General features: G+C 41.7%; 1 protein-coding gene across 3 annotated transcripts in view; it reads right to left on the bottom strand.

The window, feature by feature from the left end:
* Positions 1–821: 821 nt before the first annotated feature.
* The window catches only part of frya (furry homolog a (Drosophila)), a 79071-nt gene continuing 57889 nt past the window's right edge, over positions 822–22003 (bottom strand). For 2 of the 3 annotated variants that reach the window (XM_086079790.1, XM_086079788.1), the window contains exons 44-62: positions 21220–21800; positions 20822–20919; positions 19332–19502; positions 19111–19251; positions 17215–17385; positions 16542–16715; positions 15548–15622; positions 15296–15466; positions 14108–14296; positions 12523–12666; positions 9653–9795; positions 8434–8650; positions 7229–7378; positions 6312–6410; positions 5548–5631; positions 4630–4647; positions 4356–4466; positions 3364–3551; positions 822–2030 (exon numbers count right to left, since the gene is read on the bottom strand). In XM_086079790.1, coding sequence (XP_085935916.1) covers positions 1772–2030; positions 3364–3551; positions 4356–4466; positions 4630–4647; positions 5548–5631; positions 6312–6410; positions 7229–7378; positions 8434–8650; positions 9653–9795; positions 12523–12666; positions 14108–14296; positions 15296–15466; positions 15548–15622; positions 16542–16715; positions 17215–17385; positions 19111–19251; positions 19332–19502; positions 20822–20919; positions 21220–21800 — 3184 coding nt within the window. In that variant the 3' untranslated portion in view covers positions 822–1771. Of the gene's footprint in view, positions 2031–3363; positions 3552–4355; positions 4467–4629; positions 4648–5547; positions 5632–6311; positions 6411–7228; positions 7379–8433; positions 8651–9652; positions 9796–12522; positions 12667–14107; positions 14297–15295; positions 15623–16541; positions 16716–17214; positions 17386–19110; positions 19252–19331; positions 19503–20821; positions 20920–21219; positions 21801–22003 lie in introns of all 3 variants that reach the window. The other variant, XM_086079789.1, reaches the window with a different exon arrangement.

The raw sequence follows: 22003 nt of genomic DNA on the forward strand, positions 1-22003 counted from the left end.
ACTGATCTGTATACAATTACTGGCTAGCCGATTGGCCAAGACCTTTGAAGCCATGAGGCCGCCATATTACTCCTCCCAAGTTTACAGTATCGAAATTGGACAACATTTGAGACAGTACTTTGTAGAAACAGCATGATTTAAGATGTTTTAAATTGATTAAACACAAACAAGAGGACTTCAGACATTTTACAACTAAATACATGTATGAATGATATACTTAATGGTGTTTACAGGAGGAAACTTTTTATCAAAAAAATATAACTAATTCAACAAAATATGCCTCTGCCAGATCTAATACTGGGGTCTAAGGAACTGAGCGATAAAAGCAAAAAAGGGGTCTTCAAAGCAGCACATACCGCCCACTTGTTAAAAAAAAAAAGTGACCAGGCTGGCACCCCACCACCCCCCACCCCGTATAATAGACTGCTCACGAGATGGGAGGAGTAAGATGGCCGCCATGTGGCTTCAACGGCGTGTATGGGCTATCGGCTATCCGGCAATACACAGATCAATGTGCCGATTGCCGAATCGAACTTGTGTCGGCCTGGATGCAGAGACAACTGAAAACAAATAATGTTATGTATTTTACTAAAATAGAATCAGCTTCTGATCAATTTGAAGCCAAACATCATCATGTTATACAGTATAACTTGATTTGTTTGTGTTCAAAATGAGCAGAAGTTGATTTTTTTATAATGTCATAGTATAAGCCACTTATATGCAGTTCTACAGTGTAGAAGTACATTTTTTCACGATTCCCACATTTCTGATGGAGTGTTCCCAAAACAATCATCCTTTTAATGAGCAATATTTGACATAAGTACATTTGATTTTTTTTTATTTTTGTTTGACATAAGTGTACATGACACCAATTTCATTACATGGCAAAGGCAAAGACTATTCAACATCCAACTATTACTACAACTTTAAAAATATGTATCTCCTCCACTATATATATATATGCAAATCACATCGCAAGTTGCTAAAAATAGACTCAGATAAAGACTCCAATAGCACTATATACAGTTATTCATTGAAAATAGGTTTGTTCATAAACAGACTGGTATTTGCAAGTGTGTGTAGCAGGCTCGAAAAAATAGTTCTTCCTTTAATATAAATAATGTGTCATTTGCTAAAAAGCTGCTCCACATACAAAGTACAGTAAGTGTTTTTTTTTTTTTTTTTAGTAATACATAACTCACATATAGCATAACAGTAGTTCTATATTTCGTCCCTCCCGACCGCCAGGTGGCGGTGCTGAAACAGCACGGAATTCTGCAGCATTTCAAAAGTAGTTGGACTACAGTGGGTTCCAATCGGCGTCCGTTCCCATCTAAACGGCCGCCAGATGAATCCCCCACGAACACGCACGCACGCACACACGCACACATTACTAAGTAATACGTCCTCCCTTTACATTTTCCTCTCCAATACATTCTTTACTGCACAGTAAAATTCTTCCACAAACGTGAAAGAAAATTGCACAACTTCCCTTTAAGATGAATTGCAAAGCTTTGGTATGTTATTTCTCTATTTCGTGTGCGTCTGACAAAGCACGTCTATTATGCACGCTGTGATTTTTCATCATTATCGTTTCTTTGTAAAATATTTTGCAAACCACTTTCCCTCAAAATGTATTTCATGTTGGTGTTGTAGAACTCTGAGGGATTGATTCTAAAAACGCTTTCATGCGACAAATTGTGTGTGTGAACACTTTCCGGACGCACTTGCTTGTGAATGCCGACTCAAGAACAGACGGCGAGCGCGGCGGTCACAGACTGGATCCCGACACTTTGGCATCGGGCAGGAAGGCGGCGACGGCCCGGTAGCCCCGCGCCCGGCCCATCATGTTGCGCAACTCCCCGTTGAGCTCGGTCAGCTCGGCCGAGACGTCGCTCAGGTCCCGCTTGCAGCCCACCACAGCCAACGTGCCCGTCCGGCCCAGCGTCTGGTGGCGGAAGTAAATGCTGAGAAGCGTCTGGATCTCGTCCTCCGAGGGGCCGCCGAAGATGTCGTTGGGCCACGTTGTCCTGGAATCCAAAAAGATAACGAGTTGAAGGTTAAGTCGTAGTCGTTGACTGAAGGCGTTCACAAGTACAAAGTAAAACACACTACAGTGAAATGGGTACAACAACAAAAATAGATCAAACTTAAATATTGTGGAATATTCAGAGTTAGGGTTTCAAATAAAGGTTAGGGATTAAATGAAGCTTTCACAAATAGGCTCTGAAGTTCGTCTTAGGGTTTAAAATTTGGATTCAAAGAATGGAATAATTGGAATATGTACAATTTAATAAAAATAGGATTAGGGTCTCAAATTAGGGTTTTAAATTGAGGTTTTAAAACAGGATTAGGGCTTTAAAAGGGTAGGATTTCAAATGAAGGCTTCCAGGGGGATTTAATTAGGGTTTCACGATGGATAAGGGTTTTAAAGGGATACTTCACTCATTTAGCCATTTTCAGAAGTAAAAAGTTAAAATTGTGTCTAGAATGAATTTGATAACTTCATTATTTTTCATGTACCTTTCAAAACACGTTTTGCCACTTGCTGTCAACTGTAGACAACATCATACGTGCTCAGGAAACGGGTAACAACCAATCATGGCTCAGTTTGCTAAAGTCACATGACCATACCCAGAAAATAGGAAAGCGTGATTGGTATTAATTGTACATGAAAAATCATGAATTTATCAAAGTAATTATAGATAAAATATATACTTGCTTATTATTTATTTATTTTTTAGTTTAATTAAAAAATGTTTTTATTTATTTATCTTATTTATTTGGCTAAATGAGTCTAGTATTCCTTTAAATAAGGGTTTGAAGATAAGGTTATGGTTTCAAAGTAGGGTTTCAAGCCAGGATTGGAGTTTCAAAGTCGCGTTTGCATGCCCTTGCGTGGGTTTTCTGCAAATCCCCCGGCTTCCTTCCACGTTTCAAAAACGTGCACGTCAGCGTCACTTAAGATTCAAAACTGCCTTTTAATGCAGGCAGTCGTATTTAATTGCCAAGTCAGGGCCAGAGAAGCTCAGCGTAACGTCGCCCCACTGTGACATCACAAGCTATCAAAATTCTAAACGGCTTCAAAAGATTTGCTTGTGTCATTTAAATGTAAAAAAATAAAAATAAATAATAATAATAATAATAATAATAATAATAATAATAATAATAATAATAATAATAATAATAATAAATTAAAAAAATAAAGAGCAATGATGATGACATTTCCGAATGAACAATACTGAGCTCTTTAAAAGAGAAGAAAAAAGAAAAGAAAAAGAGAAGAAAAAAAAAATAATAATAAATGAAAAAAAAAAAAAAGAATCCATATTCCCCGTTATGTTCCGATTTGGTCCTTCTCACCTGCATTCGCGGATGTAGCGGATGGCCGAGATGAAGCCGTTGCTCTTGAGAACTTCCAGGATGGCCTGCACGGCCGCCTCGGACGAGCTGAAGGCGGACGGCTCGGCTCGCCTTATTTTGTCATCTTCCGCCAACGCCGCTCTCAGGCGGCTCCTCAAGTCGCTCAGCTCTCGGGACATGTCGCTTAGCTACGGGTTGAGGCGGGCGCATCAAGTCAAGTCAAGTCAAGGCGGTTGCAAAATGTCAATTCAACTCCAACTGTTCAATTCTTTAGATTCTTTTCAATTGTTATTTCGGTACGCTTTAAGAACAATACTGTAGAGTTCTTTTGTCTTCACTGCCATTGACGGCGATAGACGTCAAAAATTTATTGGAACTATTTCTACTAGTTAACTTTTTTTTTTTTTACTTTTGTTAACAAAAGTATGAAAACCTAGATTTTTTTAATTGTATATTTAGAACAGATATAACATTTGTGATTAATCGTGAGTTAACTAGTGAAGTCATGCGATTAAAAAAATGTATTGCCTGACCAATTTTTAATCATCTTTTCTTTTCTTCTTTTAAAAAAAAGAAAAAGAAAAGATTATTAGAAATTAGGGGCGTCAGGTGATTACAATTTTAATTTGTAATTAATCGCATGACTTCACTGGTTAACTCACGATAATCACACATTTTATATTTGTTCGAAATGTACAATAAAAGCAATTCTAGATTTCCATACTCTTGTTAACAAAAGTGGGAAAAAATGTTAAACTAATAGAAATAGTTAAAATAATTTTTGACGTCTGTCGCCGTCAATGGCAGTGAATGAGTTAAAAAAAAAACAGGCTATAAAATTGCATTATTTGGAACAAATTAATGGCATTTCCATTCATTCAATAGGGAAACAAAAATATTATACAGTACTTGTGTTTTTTGAGTGACAGAATGAATGAAATTTGTAAGTCAAGGCACCGTTGTTTTTCTTTTAAATTTTTTGGTGTACTTACTTTGGGAAGAGATCTTATTGCGTGGACCTGCTCAACCATTTTACAGTAGGACTGAAACAACAGCAACAGCTGAAAGTGGAGTTTGTAGAGTCGTTGACACAGCTCCAGTTGCTAAAAACAAACATAAAAAAAATAAAAATAAAACTTGATTTTGGGTCCTCATTTTCATGCATTTTTATTCTGAGCTTTTCTAAAACTCACTCGTTTTGCAACTACAAAAAAAGCTAATTTAGACATTAAATTAATGATGACAACAGAGCCCGGTCCAACTTACAGCCAGAGATTCCATTTGCTACAAAAGCGAGCATGTTATAGGACAGAAAACATAAATGAGCAAGAAAAGAGAATCAAAGGAGGGCCGTGCAAGTCACTTTCCATTTTTTACAAGGAGGATTTTGGTCACATGCGCATGCAGTGATTTCCAACCACTGAGCCACGATCCAATTTCACGTGATTGGTCCAAAAACACTTGATCGACATTTGAAATGTGCTAGCAACGTGTAGTGACAATGATTTGGTGTTAGAATAAAAAATTGAGTTGGGTTGTATTCAGACTTTTGGTGACATTTTTGTTTCGCGGCAGTTCTAATGTCAAATATGCCACTTTGGCGCAATAAAAGTTGGGAATCACTGCCGCTATGAGGGATTAAAAAAAATGGATTTGAAATATTGGCCACGCTTAATTTCCCTGCTACAAAATGTGCAGAAAGAACATTAAAGAAGACATATTGTGCATTTCTTTTCAAATTTAAAAACAGTTCCCAAGGCTGTCATTACCATGGCAACTAACAACTAAAAGCAGTTTCCAGCCAATTCGACATGTTGAATCGGCGCCGGGCGCCGGGGGGGCATTTGATCACTGTGATTGGCTGTTAGCTAGCGAATCAGCGCACGGGGCAAGAAGAGCAAGTGACAACGCGGATAAACAGTACTCAACTCAACTTTTATGATTTTTCAGGACAGCACACGTGAATATTAAAGTTTCCCATATAGAGGATATGATCATATTTCAGCAAGAAGGTTTCGGCAAGAAGATTTTTGCAAAGTCCTTGTATTTTAGAGGTCGCTAATTGGACACAGCACGGGGCGACAGTTCGGCCGACTTCAAAAAAAGGTGGCTTCAAAGCTGTGATCGATGTGGTAAATAGACATCGTTTACATTGGAATGTTTATTTTTTTTCTTTGTTGTTACCTTTTCCTCCTGCTCCACGGCTTGTCGTGTGGTCGCTGCGCTGCCAGGACTCGGGCAAAAGGTGGCCTTACAGCTGCTCAGCCACTTTGAATGACAAAAGGGGAAGGATTACAACTCAACCTGACATCAAGACACATGAATATACGGAACCCTGGTTTACACTGGTTTGGCAATACGGACGACCTTGTAGAATACGAACCACACATTTTCTTGATAGACGAGTATTGTATGTCGACACTACGGAAGAGGATTAGGGCCAGTGAAGAGGGGGAAAAAAATGGTTGGCAGGATTAATTTAATCTCAGAATTCTGACTTTAAAGTCAGAATTCTCACTTACTGACGTCCCCCCCCCACAATTCATAGCTTTACGTCACAAAGTTAGAATTCTCACTTGTTCGGTTTAGGTGAACGGTATGAGATTTTTTCTAATAGGTTTTCTGGTGAGCTAACAAATACACGCACGCACGCACGCACATACACATACACATACTCACCCACACACACACAAAAAAAACCCAAAAAAACCAAAAAAAAGAGCAATGTGATGACATTTCCGAATGAACAATACTGAGCTCTTAAAAGGAAGAAAGAAAAAAAAAAAAAAAAAAAAAGAATTCTCACTTTGTTTAAAGTGGGAATTCTGAGAATTAAGTCAGAATCCTGCCAACCTTTTTTTCCCCTCTTCATTGGCCCTAATCCTCTTTCGAATACAGTATGTTCCGGTAAAAAAATATTAAAAAAGTTGCGTCACAGCCGTCCTTACCGTGACAGTTGCCTCCTTTTTACTATTGTAAGTATCCAGATACTCTTGCAGTTCCAACACACTGAATTTCATTTTCTCCAGGAGGCCGTACGACATGATCTGTGAACACAAAGTGTTGCGGGCCAGCTAACCTTCAAAGCGACCACACTGTTTAAAATTAGGAATGTAACGATAATGGTAATATTGTGATATGGCAATATTAAAACAGCCACAATATCGCCGTCGTCGTGTCACAATATCAAATGCATCGCATCTGTTAAAAATGGCAAGTGAGATTTCCATGTGTGCAGTTCTAGCGCCCTCTGGTGGATGGTCAATCCACACTAATAATCAGATGTAATCGTAATATGCTTGTGAATTGAGTCAATGTGTGGAGGAACTTGAGTTCGAGAATGCGTGCGTGCATTAGCGCACTCTCAAAACAGTTGGGTCAAAAAGAACCCAACTATGGGTCAAAAATGGACCGATCTTCTACTTGGGTCGATATGACCCAACTTGGGTCTTTTAGTGTAACACAACTGATAAATATTGGTCAGATCCTTAACTTGGGTCAAATAAAATGGGTCATTTTGCATAAAACAACCCAGAAAGTTGAATCAAATTGACCCATAAAGTGGATCGGTCCATTTTTGACCCATAATTGGGTTACTTTTGACCCAACTGTTTTTAGAGTGCAAGTGCCTCAATATTAAGTGTTATGAGAGATTGTATCTTGTTTATGTACAAAAGCACTATTATAATAATGTGCTTTTATTTTTAATTTTTTTTTACAATATCATGACCATTTTTTTTTTCTCGCCATCCTCCCCACAATATCGTGATAATTATCATATTGAGAGGTTTATATTGTGATAATATGGTGTTGCGACGTTTGGATATCGTTACATCCCTACTTTAAAATGGAAATGTTTCCTCACTGTGTCTGCGTCAATAAACAACAGGGGGCACTGTGCGCACGTGGTCAGCATTTGGGACGACCTCAGGAACTTTGCTCCTAATCCTCTCAGGCGGCCGTTGAGGGAAGTCACAGCGTCGCAGGTCAGTGAGCTAAATTTGCTCTGGATACTCTGCCGTGCAAAAACACACATCAAGTCACAGTTTGTCCACTCTGTCCAACAATAAAGCAAAGTAATTATGATATTACGCGAACACTTTCAGCACTCCATTTGCCGCCATTCAAATGACGGCTTTGTTCGGTAGCAAGTTTTTTTTTTTTTTTTTCAAACTTGATTTTCACGCATGCGCAAACGTAATGCGCACTTTGCTTATTTGACAGATCAGTATTTTTATGAAGATATCCTGAGCCTCCCCCAAAAAGGTTGTGCATCATGATTGATTGATTGATTGATTTGGGCGGCGTGTGGTGTGTGTGACTTGGTCACCGGGGGGCAGCATCATACAGTCATGCGAGACACAAATGAAGAAGAGCTTCACAACTACTGCGGTTGACTCCGAAAGCTGCAGCAATTCATTCATTGTCCCAACTGGGTCGCGGGGCGCGCCAGGGCCCCTTTCCTGTTGTTTATCGGCAAGAGGCGGAGTACAGTTATTCCAGTTGTTTTTCACAGAGGATAAAGAATATATGACTGTCAGTATTATTATATTGTCTGTTTACATGTGTTGATGCATTCGAATAGCCATTACTTCGAGTGTTACAACACTGCCACACCAATAGCGTTTTGCATAGTGTGTAGATTTAATGTGTTAGCTCGTCGTCTATGGCATTTTGCATTGTTTGTTTCCTAAGGCAATGCTATGCGGTTGTTCTAAATACACAACTTGCAAGTTCGACATTAAACTCAAACTGAGAGTGGCATTGAGCAGCTTTCATGGAGGGAAAATGCTCACATTTGGGCTGTTTTTCATTATTTTTTTGTGTCTTAAAATGTTACAAACGGTTCTAAAATGCCGCATTGCTTTAGTCCCTCCCATACACTGTGCTGTCGTCTTTGGTCAGTGAAGGCAACATTTGTTTAATGAAGCTCGGAAGATGACTAATTGGCTCTTTGTTAATCAAGCGGACCTCTTGCGACACAAAAGCTTTCTTTTCCAAGAGTCGCTCAAGCCGAGGAGCGATCCCGTCGCCGCTTCACTTTGCCGAGGTCCGCTCATACCGGCGTACCTGGAAGAGGCAGGAGAAGACGTGGAAGGTGTAGACGGTGCAGGAGCCGTCCGAGTCAGACGCCAGCTGGTTCAGGTGCGCTTGCCAGGCCTCCTCGGCGTTGTCGCACGCCGCCGGCTGGAACGCCGCCAGGATGGCGGAGAAGAAAGGCGAAGGTGGCGGCGAGGAGCCCGACTCCAACGTGCCGCCGTCGTCGTCTCGCTCCTCCTCTGCCAGGCTGATGGGGAGAAGAGTTTGGGTCGTCGTGTTTAGCCAGCACGGACGACAAAAAGTAGCGACGCAAGCTGTGCTCTAACTAGCTACTTAACTCATTCAAACCCCCCAAAAAAACGAGTATAAGAGATCAGCCAGGGCAATGTTGCAACAAGCTCTTTCTCCCACCGTTTTAAACAGATTTGTGAATAATGATGAAACTTAGCTATATTCTAATGCTAATTGCTGCAAAACCTAAACAGATACAAATAAACTTTTCCCCTGATGTTTTTATAGCAATAGAACACAATAGCCTGTGGGCCTTGCAAAATCAGTCAAAAGCCAGAAAAAACAGCCGGGAGCGAAGGGGGTTGCTTCAGTGAAAATGGCTGCGAGTCAATGAGTTAAAATCTGGCAAAAGTAAAAGTACTGATTTAATTACTTTATTTATGTTTGGAAAACTTAACACGGTATTGTGCTTTATAAAAAAACATACAATAATACAATTGAATAAAATCTAAATTATCATCATGATAATTCAATTGGCATTGTGCTGATCCATCTGTTGTGCAGGATTTGGCCACCAGATGGCAGCATAATACTTGCAAACCACACTACGTGAAGAAAGTAAGTTTGTCTTTTGTAGCGCCAGCTGACGTGGCTTCACGTTAACGTTGACATTTTTTATTACTGCAACATCAATTCTCGTTTCAACAGCCCATCAATGGCATTTTGTAATTCTCTTTGTTTTGTTTTTATACCTCAACTGAGAGTGGCAATAAAGAGCTTGAAGGAAGCAACTGCCCTCTTCAAATCAAGGAATCACTCACGTCTTGAAAAACTCAAGTTAGGTTACGCGATGCACCACGGGATCTAATTTTCAACTGTAGAAATAAGTAAAAAAAATCTTTAGAACAAGTCAAGAGAAGTAATAGTCGCCGAAAATCTGCTTTTGTACAGTAAGGCAAGTATTTGTCCTTCATTACTTCCCGTCAACGAGGAAGAGGAGGAGGGCCGAAGGGCGTACCTGGGCAAGCAGCCGTGCAGGTCCAGCTCTTTGTAGAACGCGTGCGCAACATCCAAAGTATCGCCGCAGTGAAACTCGGGAGGGAGGGAGCTGATGGAGAGCGCCACGTCGTCCTCGTTCGTGTCTTCATCTGCTTGCAAAAGCTGTTTGAAAGCAGGAGATGTGCTTTTTTTAGGCACGTATGCACACGCGCGGCGGCAATGCAGTAGGCGGCAAAAGGTTAATACAGTGAACCCCTGCCAATTCGCAAACTCAACCGCGCGCACAATGTTTCTGTACAACGTAACACTTTCCCTAAGATGGCGCCCCAAACGCACCCCTTCACCTTTCTCCCTTATAAGGCGTCATGTTAGCGCAAAAGCAGGAGTAGCTATCGTTGGCCCCTTAGCTGAGAAGTCAGCCGTCTTTGACAACAAAACGGCGGCGCGATGAAGATTCCAGAAAATGTGCTGACGGGCTTCTCGTGGGGTTGATATGTTGGAGACAGGGATGTGATTTGACCAAAGTGAAATTATCTGAAAATTTAGCCGGGGGTCTGAGGGCCGCGGGCACTCAGCTCGGTCCAGAGCTCATGGGTTTTCCGTGTTTTTAAGTACTTTCAATGCACTCAGATGACAAAGAAATAGACAAAACAACAGCATAAATTTTCAATGTATATTGAACTATCCCATATAAAATTGCAGTTTTAGTCAACTCAAAATCAGTCACATTCAAAAACATTGGACTGCCTTTGCTTTTAAAAACTATCACTGAGAATATCATCATATATATTTACCATGCAATAAATCATTCTTAATTTAATACATAATGCATAACAAAAACATAAAATACCTCATGCAGCAAGCTCTGGTAAAAACACAATCATGCATTCGTGGAATGCATGATTGACTAAGATCATCTCTAACTGCATACATCAAGACAGTCAACATATTGAAAGCTGAAAAGTGCAAACATGCAGCATTCATTTGAGTTTGTGTCAATGATTAACCATGTTAAATATTTATGGCCATTTTTATTACGTTATAATATTTTCGAAAATTTGATTTCGATTCATTTGAAACGTTTACCACCGACCTCAAAATTCACGACTCTGTCAGCAACTGGTGCAGGTTGTTGGGGTGGTTCACGTCTCTCGATTACCGCTTCCGATTGTGACGTCAATAAGGGATGGAGGCCGTAAAGTTTTGGAGTTTTCGTTTGGGCACCGAAACTTCCAGCGATGGAATCATTTGTTGTTCTTGACTGGAGTTCTTTCACATGTTTTTTGCTCTTTGCGTGACTTTCAAGAGCTTTGAAACCTCTCGCACCATCGTCAACGGTATCACGGCAGCAAATGCAAAGCGCTTTCCCGGCACGATCGATCTTCCGAATAAAGTCACTGAACAAATTCGTCACAGTCTTCTTTCCGACATTTGCAGATATATCCTTCTCCAACCGGTCCCATCGAAACTTGTTTTTTACGATCTTGTCAATTTCCTTAACTCGCGGAGCATCTTTGCGTTCGATCACGGACATCTTTCTTTAAACACCCGGCAAAAACGTCTGAGAAATGAACAACGGCATACTCCTATGCCTTTATAACAAGCGCGTTTATTGGTCAACACGGAGACTTCAGCCAATCGCAAGATCCGTTTCATTTCAGTTACGGAAACACTCAAATGGAACGCTGTCGAGAGACGAAATCGGATTTTTTACCACTTCAAAAATTGTAACATTTTATTTTTGGAGATAAAAAAAGCGGAATTCCGCGAATTAGCGGAAAAATCACATCCCTGTGGAGAAATCTGGCGGGAAACTTATCATGATAATGCAGAGAAACATCCGGAATGCTAATAATGGCCGACTGCTCAACGTTAGATTGGCCAAAGAAAGATGAAGAATTGTTTGTAATACAAAGTAGAATGATCAGAATTCAATCACCGTTTGGAAAGATGTGAGGCCATCACCGTTTTTTTGTAAACTTGCCAATGGCAAGTGCGTAGCAATATTGAAAGCTGGCAAGATGTTCCTACATTGGAACTCCGCATTGACACCCCCAAGCAAGGGTTCACTGTACACGCACAACAATAACATACACAGCTGTTAGATGATTATTCAGTGGTAGTGAACAGTTACACTAACCTTGCCAAGGACACTCCTTGAGGTTTTTTTGTCTTTCTTTAGAACAATTTGTCGAGCCATTTCAACTCAATTTTGGAGCCTTAAGCACCCAGCACACGTTTTCATTTAAGGGGGCAGGCAATGTGTAAACCTTGCGTCGGTCTCGCGTGCCCAAACAAGAGTTTTTTTAGTTGCTGCTTGCTTAGCCCCGCCCCACATCGAAGCAATAGGTTTACACATTTGCCTTTTATAGCAGATGGACACACAGAGAATTTTTCGAAGATCCCAGAATAATTTTTACTGTTAAATAAATAAAGCGTTATGATAAAGCCGGCTTTGCAAGTCTATTGCCTTTCTAGCATGCAAAAAAAAAAAAAAAAAAAAAAAAGGAGTGTCATATGAGGAAAAAAGTTAGAGAGAAGAAGAACCCAAAATGTAGAAAACAAGCAAAGTACAGAGAGAGTAGCAACTAGTGATGGCAAAATGAAGCTTCATGAAGCATTTGCGATATTTTTTGACTCCTCTAGATGGTGCTCTTGGTTTAAAGATAAAGGCAAGTGCAATGAAAATGGATTACATTTGCATTGCATCTTTGAATCATGAGTGCCATCTAGAGGAGTCAAAAAATATCGCAAATGCTTCATGAAGCTTCATTTTGCCATCACTAGTAGCAACTATTTGGCGAAATTGGTAAAAAACTCTCGAATAGAAGAGCGGCAGGAGTTGTTAGTCCCCAGAATCTCAGACACCCTGAAGCCCTTATTATTCACCCGCTGCTGCTTCGAGTCGTCCAGCAGTCGGACCTCGAAACTGGGATTTTTGCTGCCGGGAGGCGTCGAGTCGGCCGACGCGTTGTTACAAAAGGAGGGAGAATCCAAGTTATGGATCTCCGAGCTTGGGGAGGGGCTGACGGCCTGTCGAGAGAGACGAGTTGGAGATCAGCTCAAGACATTTGATGAGAGAGCGCCACATTCCTCGAATGCGTGGAAGCAGCTTGGATAGGGCTGACCAATCAGGAGAGGATTTGAGGTGGCAGCTGAGGCAACACATGGTTGTGCCAACGTGCACATTCAAACATCAGCATAGAAAAAACAATGTTCCTCATCGATATGATTTTATATATTTGATTTCATTTTTTTTTCAGCATGACATGGCAAGTATTTGACCAAGGCAGGGCCAATTTCAGAAAACAGTGAAAATGCCCATCTACGGCATTTCAAATTGTATGTTAGCATTAAGCTAGCAGGCAAAATGACATGGTTTGGTTGAACATTTTTGTGTTTAAATATAAATTATTGTTTTAACCCTATAAAGAAGCCGAACGTATCATAATAAATGCAAGGCATTTTGAGCCCTCTATTTCATGAGTATAATTTTTTTCCCATTAAAACCCTGACGTATATGATCTGACACATGCATTGCACGGATAATCCATTAGAGGGCAGTATCACCCAGCTGATGGCTTCGCCCCAATTGAGATACTTATTAATAGTGGAACATTTTCTTTCTGATTGTTGGAAATATTAATATTAAATGAGATGTGTTGTGATGATATGTCTGTTTATAATTATATTTTTGACAGTTATAAAAGTAAAAATTTAAAGCATTGTGACTGGGAAAAAAAGTCATGTTAATGTCACCTTTAACTGGGAGTGTCAAAATAAAGTCGAGTGGCCCCTGTAAAATTCCAAAGAGAAAATTTGGTGAACCTACGAGCTGCGAGCGGCAGAGGATCTGGCTGACGGAGAGGAAATCCTCCTCTTCGGAGGACTCGTATTTGACCAAGGCAGGGCCAATGTCAGAAAACAGTGAAAATGCCCATCTACGGCATTTCAAATTGTACGTTAGCATTAAGCTAGCAGGCAAAATGACATGGTTTGGCTGAACATTTTTGTGTTTAAATATAAATGATTGAATTCTCTTTTGTTTTATGTGTCAGTTTTAACCCGATAAAGAAGCCGAACGTATCATATTAAATGCAAGACATTTTGAGCCCTCTATTTCATGAGTATAATTTTTTTCCCATTAAAACCCTGACGTATATGATCTGAAACATGCAATGCACGGATAATCCATTAGAGGGCAGTATCACCCAGCTGATGGCTTCGCCCCAATTGAGATACTTATTAATAGTGGAACATTTTCTTTCTGATTGTTGGAAATATTCATATTATATGAGATGTGTTGTGATGATATGTCTGTTTATTATTATATTTTTGACAGTTATAAAAGTAAAAATTTAAAGCATTGTGACTGGGGAAAAAAAGTAATGTTAATGTCACCTTTAACTGGGAGTGTCAAAATAAAGTCGAGTGGCGCCTGTAAAATTCCAAAGAGAAAATTTGGTGAACCTACGAGCTGCGAGCGGCAGAGGATCTGGCTGACGGAGAGGAAATCCTCCTCTTCGGAGGACTCGTCAGAGCCGTCTTGGCGGGACGTGCCGCTGGAAAGGTGACTCTCCTCCGGCGCGTGCAGGTCGCTCTGGTCCAGGCTGTCCACAGAGTGTCGACGCACGCCCCAGTTGAAGTTGTCCACCGTCTCCCCCTGCGACAAACAAAACACTCGGTCATATACACGACGCTCACCAATGCTACATTAGCCTAACCTCAATGTGCTGTGATCAATAAGAGATAAAAAAAAAAAAAAAAAAAAAAGTCAGCAAATGTGCTTTTGACAGTGTTTGAAGGGGTGAAAGCACAGTCGAGGAGCCTTATTTTGAAGGTATAGCGCATACACAGAAAGAATAACCATGAGAATAATTTGTGTTTATAAAAAAACAAATAATGATGACAAAAATCATCGCAAGTTCAATTGAACTTCGATTGTGGCTTCCATCCTTAATTTAATCAAACACTATCGTAGAAAAATGGGGGGGGGAAAGTACCTTTTGAATTTGTATTTGTTTTACATTGTCACGACACGTGATTTAAGAACTACTATTTAAGTGTTCCTGCATAATATGCCAGTTATAAACAACAACAACAACAACAACATGCATACTTGAGCAAACGTTATCGAACTGCACACAAAAAGTGCAAACGCGGAGGCATGCAACATACAGCAAAAACAATAGAGAAACTTACCTGCAAGTCCTGGATAGCACACAAAAAACAGAAAAATACAACGTTACTAAATGATGTATCAATTTACTATAGCATAATCAACTTTAGAATGTCATTTCTTTAGGCATCGCATGTGAATGCTGACGAGCTGACGCTGAACTGAAATTGCTGCGGAATGAATTAAACCGCTGAGACGTGAAGTTGGAACGTGAAATATAAGGAACTTTGTTTTGTTTGTTCAACGTCTCATTTATGTCTTTGAAGTGTTTTTCCATGTGGAAACTAGGAATTTTTGGAAAAAGGAAAATAGTTCCCTTAATGTCCATAATTTTGGGAGTATTTGAATGAATGGTTTGACTCGTCTGAAAAATGTGTCGAACGTCAATAAATAGTGAGGGGAAAAAAAATGCTTTGAAGGTCCAAATGTGGCATGTGCAGTACGTCGGCGCTGGAAAGGAGATCAAGTTAATGGCGAACTGACCTCTCCGTCTTCAAGCTCCACATCCAGGAAGTCAAAGTCCCGGAAGACTCGGAACTGCTGCTCCGAGGTGGTGTCGTCCACCGCGTCGGCCTCTCGGGTTCCATCTTCGGATGACACCAGGCTCGGCTGGTGCTCCATGAGATCCAGCTCGCCGCAGCTGGAGAAAATCACCTGTGAAAAAAAAAAAAAATGTAAACACTGTTGTCCTTTCATGCCGACGAGATGATTGGTCGCGTTGTGTCGTAGCTTTACCGAAGGGTTTTTTGTCAGGCCCACTTCCTGCCCACACAACGACAAAACGTGCACAAGTTTCTCTCTGGTTCTTTTCTACAGAGAAAAGGAACACAATCGATGTTTGAAACAAGAGAAACTTTCAACACGGTTGATCACATCTGACAAAGATAAAGGCTACAGTAAATAAATAAACTTCTCGTTATATTGCTAACAACAGCGCAAACTGGATTAGATCTGGATTAACATCAATTTGACATTGCATCATCTGACCCTACATACAGTACAGTACATTACTACCAAAATCTGATCATTCTGTAATAAATTTGGTTTCAGATAATAAAAATCCAGTAACTTCATATTACTCATCTTAATCAGATTTGAATTAAACATTGCATCTTCAGGCCTCACCTACATAGAGCAAATTTTTAGCTACTGCAGATTTTTTTTTTTAAACTGTTGGCACACTGTAAATGAGAATTTAGAGTTGTCCTAAATATAGCATGGCCCTCCACTGTTTCCTGTAGGCGGTGGTAATGATGGCAGCCTGGAAGAGTTTACAATGAAAAAAATGCTCGAGGGAAAAATCTGCACTAAAATTGGTGTTTTTTTTCCCCTCAGTCCTTCCCTAACACCTTTTCATGACCATTGAGGGAAATCAGTTCAAACAAAAAAAATGACATCACGGCGTATCTTTGCAGAAGTAAGAAAAAAAATCTCCTTGGCAGAGGTAACTAAACATGAACTTGGAAAAGGAAAACTTTACGTGAGGATTTTTCAACCCTTGAAAACATGACAGCATTGATGAAGTGAACTAAGTACCAACTAACTACTTTAATTTTGTATAATTAGCTTACTTAACTAAAAAAGGTTCCTTCATTGATTTACCAACCTTTACTTACAGTAACTAGCGACTTGCCTTCTTTCCTTCCTTTGCTTATTTATCTTCCTTTACTGGCACCTGCCTGTAAAACACACCGTTTTTTTCCAAAGTGGACCGAAATGTGCGCATCACCTGGGAAGATTGAGGCCTCTTCCAGCTGACCGGCACCAGGACGTTGTTGGACGCGGACCCCAGAGAGCTGGAGGAGGAGGAGGAGGTACTTCGTGTCACCGCCGCGCTTCTAATCTTACCGGCTCGGCTCGGGGAGGCGCGCGGGTCGTCGTAGCGCCGACCAATCACGGGCGTCTGACACATATTGGAGCCATGTAAGTACAGGAGAACAAAAGTCGGCGGCTCGGCACATTGGGAAAGAAATATAAAAAGACTGTTGTTGCGGTTTGAGCTGTTTTAGTCGTCTGTCCAGGCATGTCAGTGTTGTTACACAAACACATGCGCTGTTGGCAAGAAAAATCACTGATTCGCTTACAAAAGACTGGCAGCAACGATGTGACATCACTTCCTGCCATTCATGCGCTACACAAATAGCTCTTGTGTTCGGGTTCCCCCCCCGCCCGCGTACACGTCACTTCCTCTTCCAGCCTCTAAACTCATCTGAAGAGGTTTGGTTGAGGGCAACGTGAGGAAAAGGCGGGGCTCCAATGTTTCCCTTTTTTTTTTGTCAAGGATTTTGGCCAAGATTTCACACAAGCCACGCCCACCACGCCCTGGAATAACTAACAGCTGTTCAGAGGGACAGGTTTTATGGAAAGACAGACGTCTCCCATGAATGTGTCGTGTCGTTCACCTCGGATATGTCAAAGTGGAAATCCAGCGTTTTCCCAGGCAAGGCCTTGGACGGGCGCTCCCACACTCGGCTGATGTCCTCGTAGGAGAAGTCGCTGGAGGGCTGCGCCAAGCTGGCCGAGCGACTCACCACCAACTTGAGGATGTTGAGCGCTTCCCTCCAGTGGGCCGTCTGCAGTCGGCGCACGAACATAACATCATCGGTGGCGTGTTGGTGCGCGGTTTAATGCAGTCTATTTTTAGAGGCGTCCTGGCGAAGGGCCACAGAGAGAAACTAAAGCCAGACCAGAGCTCTCGACGGGGGGATTGTTTATAGTTCGGGTGTGTCGATAAATTTACTGCACCGACGCGAGACGACCTTTTTGATTCTTTTTTTCACTCATCTGTAAAAAAAAAAGCTAGCTACTCCGCACTTGAGTGACGAAACAATCATTTGCGGCTTGAACTGAACCTCGCTTGAGCACGCGACGCCAAGCCAGGAAAACGCGATGATCTGATGGCTCGGAAAGATGATGCCGAGTGATTATTCTGTGGCGTGGTGTACACACCGTAATACACAAAACAGTGATTGGGCCTAAATTGAGCATTTGTCACCCCTTTGGATCAAAGTCAGCGAGGCTTGATTACGGGATAGTGTTTATTTTGTCAACAAATTTTTTTTTGTCAACACACGATTTTCATCGGACTAAAATTAGACTAAAACCCTCATTTATCAACAATAACAATAAATCAGTATGCATTTTCATCACCTAATGAAGATGAGACAAAAATGTACTTCACTTAATAAAAACTGGACTAAAATCTATGGACATTTTAGTTCATGAACAAAAAATGAGAAGAAAATGATATGATTTTGTAAAATCTTGTCTCTGCTATGTCACTGTGACACTGTCATGTGACACACAGTGACACACCCCCTTTTCAAACCTGCAGCGAGTGAAATGTTAAAAAAAAAAGAAGTAAATTACAGTTTATGACGTAACATTAATCCAACGGCTATAACGTTAATCTGACTGCTAGCTAATGCTGGCTAACTTACTAGCTTGTAGCCATAGTAGCCACTTGTTGATATACTGTAATTGTATGTCAAGTCGTTTTTCATCAAAAATCTGAGAAAATTTTATGTGAAATAGTTTTACATCTGAAATGTTTAACATAACCTTGCTGACAAAAAAAAATAAAAATAAATGCAGGGGTAAAATGATTGTCCCGACTAAAACGTTGACAGTTTCTGTTGACTAAAATAAAGACTAAAATGCTAGCTTTATAGTTGACTAAAATGGACTAAATAAAAATGGGAGGAGGTTGACTAACTGTGATAAAAACTATCATCCATCCATCCATCCATTTTCTGTACCGCTTGTCCTCACAAGGGTCGCGGGGTTGCTGGAGCCTATCCCAGCTGGCTTCGGGCAGTAGGCGGGGTACACCCTGAACGGGTTGCCAGCCAATCGCAGGGCACACAGAGACGAACAACCACACTCACAATCGCACCTATGGACAATTTGGAGTGTCCAATTCACCTGCCATGCATGTTTTTGGAATGTGGGAGGAAATCGGAGTACCCGGAGAAAACCCACGCAGGCACGGGGAGAACATGCAAACTCCACCCAGGAAGGCCGAAGCCCGGACTCGATCTCACAACCTTTGCACTGGGAGGCGGACGTGCTAACCAGTCAGCCACCGTGCCGCCAAAAACTATCATGCGGGATTGAAACTGGACTAAAACTGAGACTGAATTTAAAAACGGCGGATACAATTAAATAATTAATTACGGGACGTATCTGAAAGATTGTTCTATGGTCTGAGTTTGGTGATGAATAAGCTCCTCCATTCCCCGAATAGCTTCAAAAGTAGTTGCTGTGACTACAATCACCAGAAGCGGTAAAGGCCTCACCTGGGCAAATTTCTCTATGGTCCCGAGCACTTCCACGTTGAAAGGTTTGGCTTCAATCCCACTCAGGTCCATGTGACTCAGCAGACTGTAGATGATTTGTAAAACCGTCTGCTGCATGCTGGGGAGGCCTTTCTCCAACAGCTGCGACACAAAAGACGTAACCATTTAAAAGGACGACGAAGCGACTTGAGCTAAACTTAATAACAACTGATTTGGCGAACCTCCGCCATGTACGTGACCAGGCTGAGCGTGATGTCCGGGAAGGCCTCGTGGAGGTACCGGCACACCACGTTGACCCAGGAGAAGCAGTTGCGGGTGTAGGAGTGCGTCTTGTAAAGGGTCATGACGTGGGCCAGGTTGGACAGCTTGTCGTTCCTCTCGTCAAGGCACAACTACAGACGGACGAGAAGTAAAGTTAGGAAGTGCAAAAATATCGCCATTCGTGCTTCTCGAACATTTATCACCTCGTAAAATACTTTCCTCTCCATGTACCGCCAACACGAAAACACAGGAGTGCAGTGTTCATGAAAAACAAGGGAGGGATTTTGTTCTTCAAACGTATATTTAAAAGCAACGTTAACATCATAATAATGATTAAATGTAGAGTAATTAATGTCAAGTAATTTAGACGTATCAAAGTGCCTTTCATTGGAACGATATATCTCTGAAGAAAAAAAAGCTACATTCACCGTATTGACAAGTTCATTCGCACAAGAGGAATCATACCGTCTCAAACTGAGCCGTAACATCCATCCATCCATTTTCTGTACCGCTTGTCCTCACAAGGGTCGCGGGGGTTGCTGGAGCCTATCCCAGCTGGCTTCGGGCAGTAGGCGGGGTACACCCTGAACTGGTTGCCAGCCAATCACAGGGCACACAGAGACGAACAACCATACTCACAATCGCACCTATGGACAATTTGCAGTGTCCAATTCACCTGCCATGCATGTTTTTGGAATGTGGGAGGAAAGCGGAGTACCCGGAGAAAACCCACGCAAGCACGGGGAGAACATGCAAACTCCACCCAGGAAGGTCGAAGCCCGGACTTGATCTCACAACCTTTGCACTGGGAGGCGGACGTGCTAACCAGTCAGCCACCGTGCCGCCGAGCCGTAACATATCGGATGGAATTTTAATCTTTCCACTTTAAAATGGAAGAGTTTGTGAATTTAATCTGCATTTAAAAACATGTAGGCCTACTGTAAGTGAGAAATAAAAAAATAAAAAAATACTGTAACACTTTGTGTTACAGCACAGTTTGAACATTTGCCCAGCTTTAAAAAAAAAAAAAAAAAAGGAAAAAAAGGAAAATAAAGTACAGTAATTTCTGGACTATAAGGCACACCTGACTATAAGCCGCGCTAGCTAAATTTGGGGACTTTGTCACACATATAAGCCGCACCCGACTGTAAGCCGCAGGTGTCTTAATGCTACCGCACCGGGTTTCCGCTACTTTCTTTTCCATAACGAGGGCGCAAATTGTCTCGCTCTCGTTCTGTCTCTCATACTGTATTTGGTGCTCACTTGGTTTGTTTTGTTTTGCCTGACGCTCTTGCACTTCCTTTATAGTGCGCCCCCTTGTGATCTGATGAATAAACCACACCTTTGCATTAACCGCAGGGGCCAATGCAAGTGAAAAAAAAGTAGTGGCTTATAGTCCAGAAATTACTGTACTTAAATTATGCATGTGGACTGAAAGAGGGGCACAAACCTGTGCTATCCTTTCAGCGACATCCTGACAGAAGTGGGTGGGGCCATCAAAATTCTGCACAAGATGTGGCAGCAGGCAGAGGACGTTCAAGGGGAAACCTGATGTGGAAAACAAACAAACCCTTACAGTGGACTTTTTGAAACGCGAAACTGCCAAAATTAAAAATAAATAAATGACGATATAAATCAATTCATATATGAATAAAAGTGAAAATAAAAATGGATATAAAAAATTATTATTAAAAAATTAAATCACTTTTATTCATTATTTGTTTTATTTTGTAATTTTTTTTATTTAGGCAGTTTTAGTCCATATTTGGAGTATGTTTATTGCAACGGGTCTGCAATAGGTGAAAATCTGCGATATTGTCTGGAGCGTGACGGACCCACGAAACTTACCGATCGCTCGTGAGGTGTCCACCACGGACACCCGCGAAACGGGCGTGAGCTGGCAGAAGAGTTTGAGCGTGAGGTCGACGGTGGCGGCGGACGTGAAGCCCTTGAGTAGAAGCTGCTGCAGCCCCGCAAAGCTGCTCCACTTGAGCTGGCCCTGCAGCTTCTCCAGCCTGTCGCGGTTCTCCTGCTTGTCCAGCGACAGGTGGCCCAGCAGCTTGTCCAGCAGCCTCAGAGACATCTGGTACTCAAACTCAAAGTCGGACTCCATCAGCGACACGGCCACCCAGAAGACGGTGGCCAGCAGGCTGCTGGGGTGGTTGACGTTGGCCGGGTCCGACACGTTGTCCTTGGAGGACGACGGGCTGCGATTTTTGCCCGCCGGGAGCTGCTGCTCGCACACTCGGATGCGGTCCAGGGTGGCGCTGCGAGGCGGGTCCGACCACCTGTCGGCCTCGCCGAACTTCTTAGGCACGGAGGAACTCCTCTGATGCCGGCTGCGCTCTTCTCCGCGGAGGTTGAGCTGGCCGGTGCTCTTTCTGTTGGACTTCAGCTTCAGCGTGGTGAGGAGATCCGGAGACGACGCTCTGAAATCAAATGTTGTGTTACTATCCCAAAATATACCGCCCTCATAAAAGTAAGGGATATTTTACTTGGCTTGCATTAAAATGTCAGGATGAGTCTGAAATGTACGACAGTGAACGCCTAAAAAATTTGACAAATTCCTCTTGTGGATTGTTTTTGACCTATTCTCCTTTATTTGCGGAAATTAATGTTTGTGCTTAGCCCC

The sequence above is a fragment of the Leptonotus elevatus genome, chromosome 7 (genome assembly GCF_054856555.1).
Source record: "Leptonotus elevatus isolate MCC_2025b chromosome 7, RoL_Lele_1.0, whole genome shotgun sequence".
Classification (NCBI taxonomy): domain Eukaryota; kingdom Metazoa; phylum Chordata; class Actinopteri; order Syngnathiformes; family Syngnathidae; genus Leptonotus; species Leptonotus elevatus.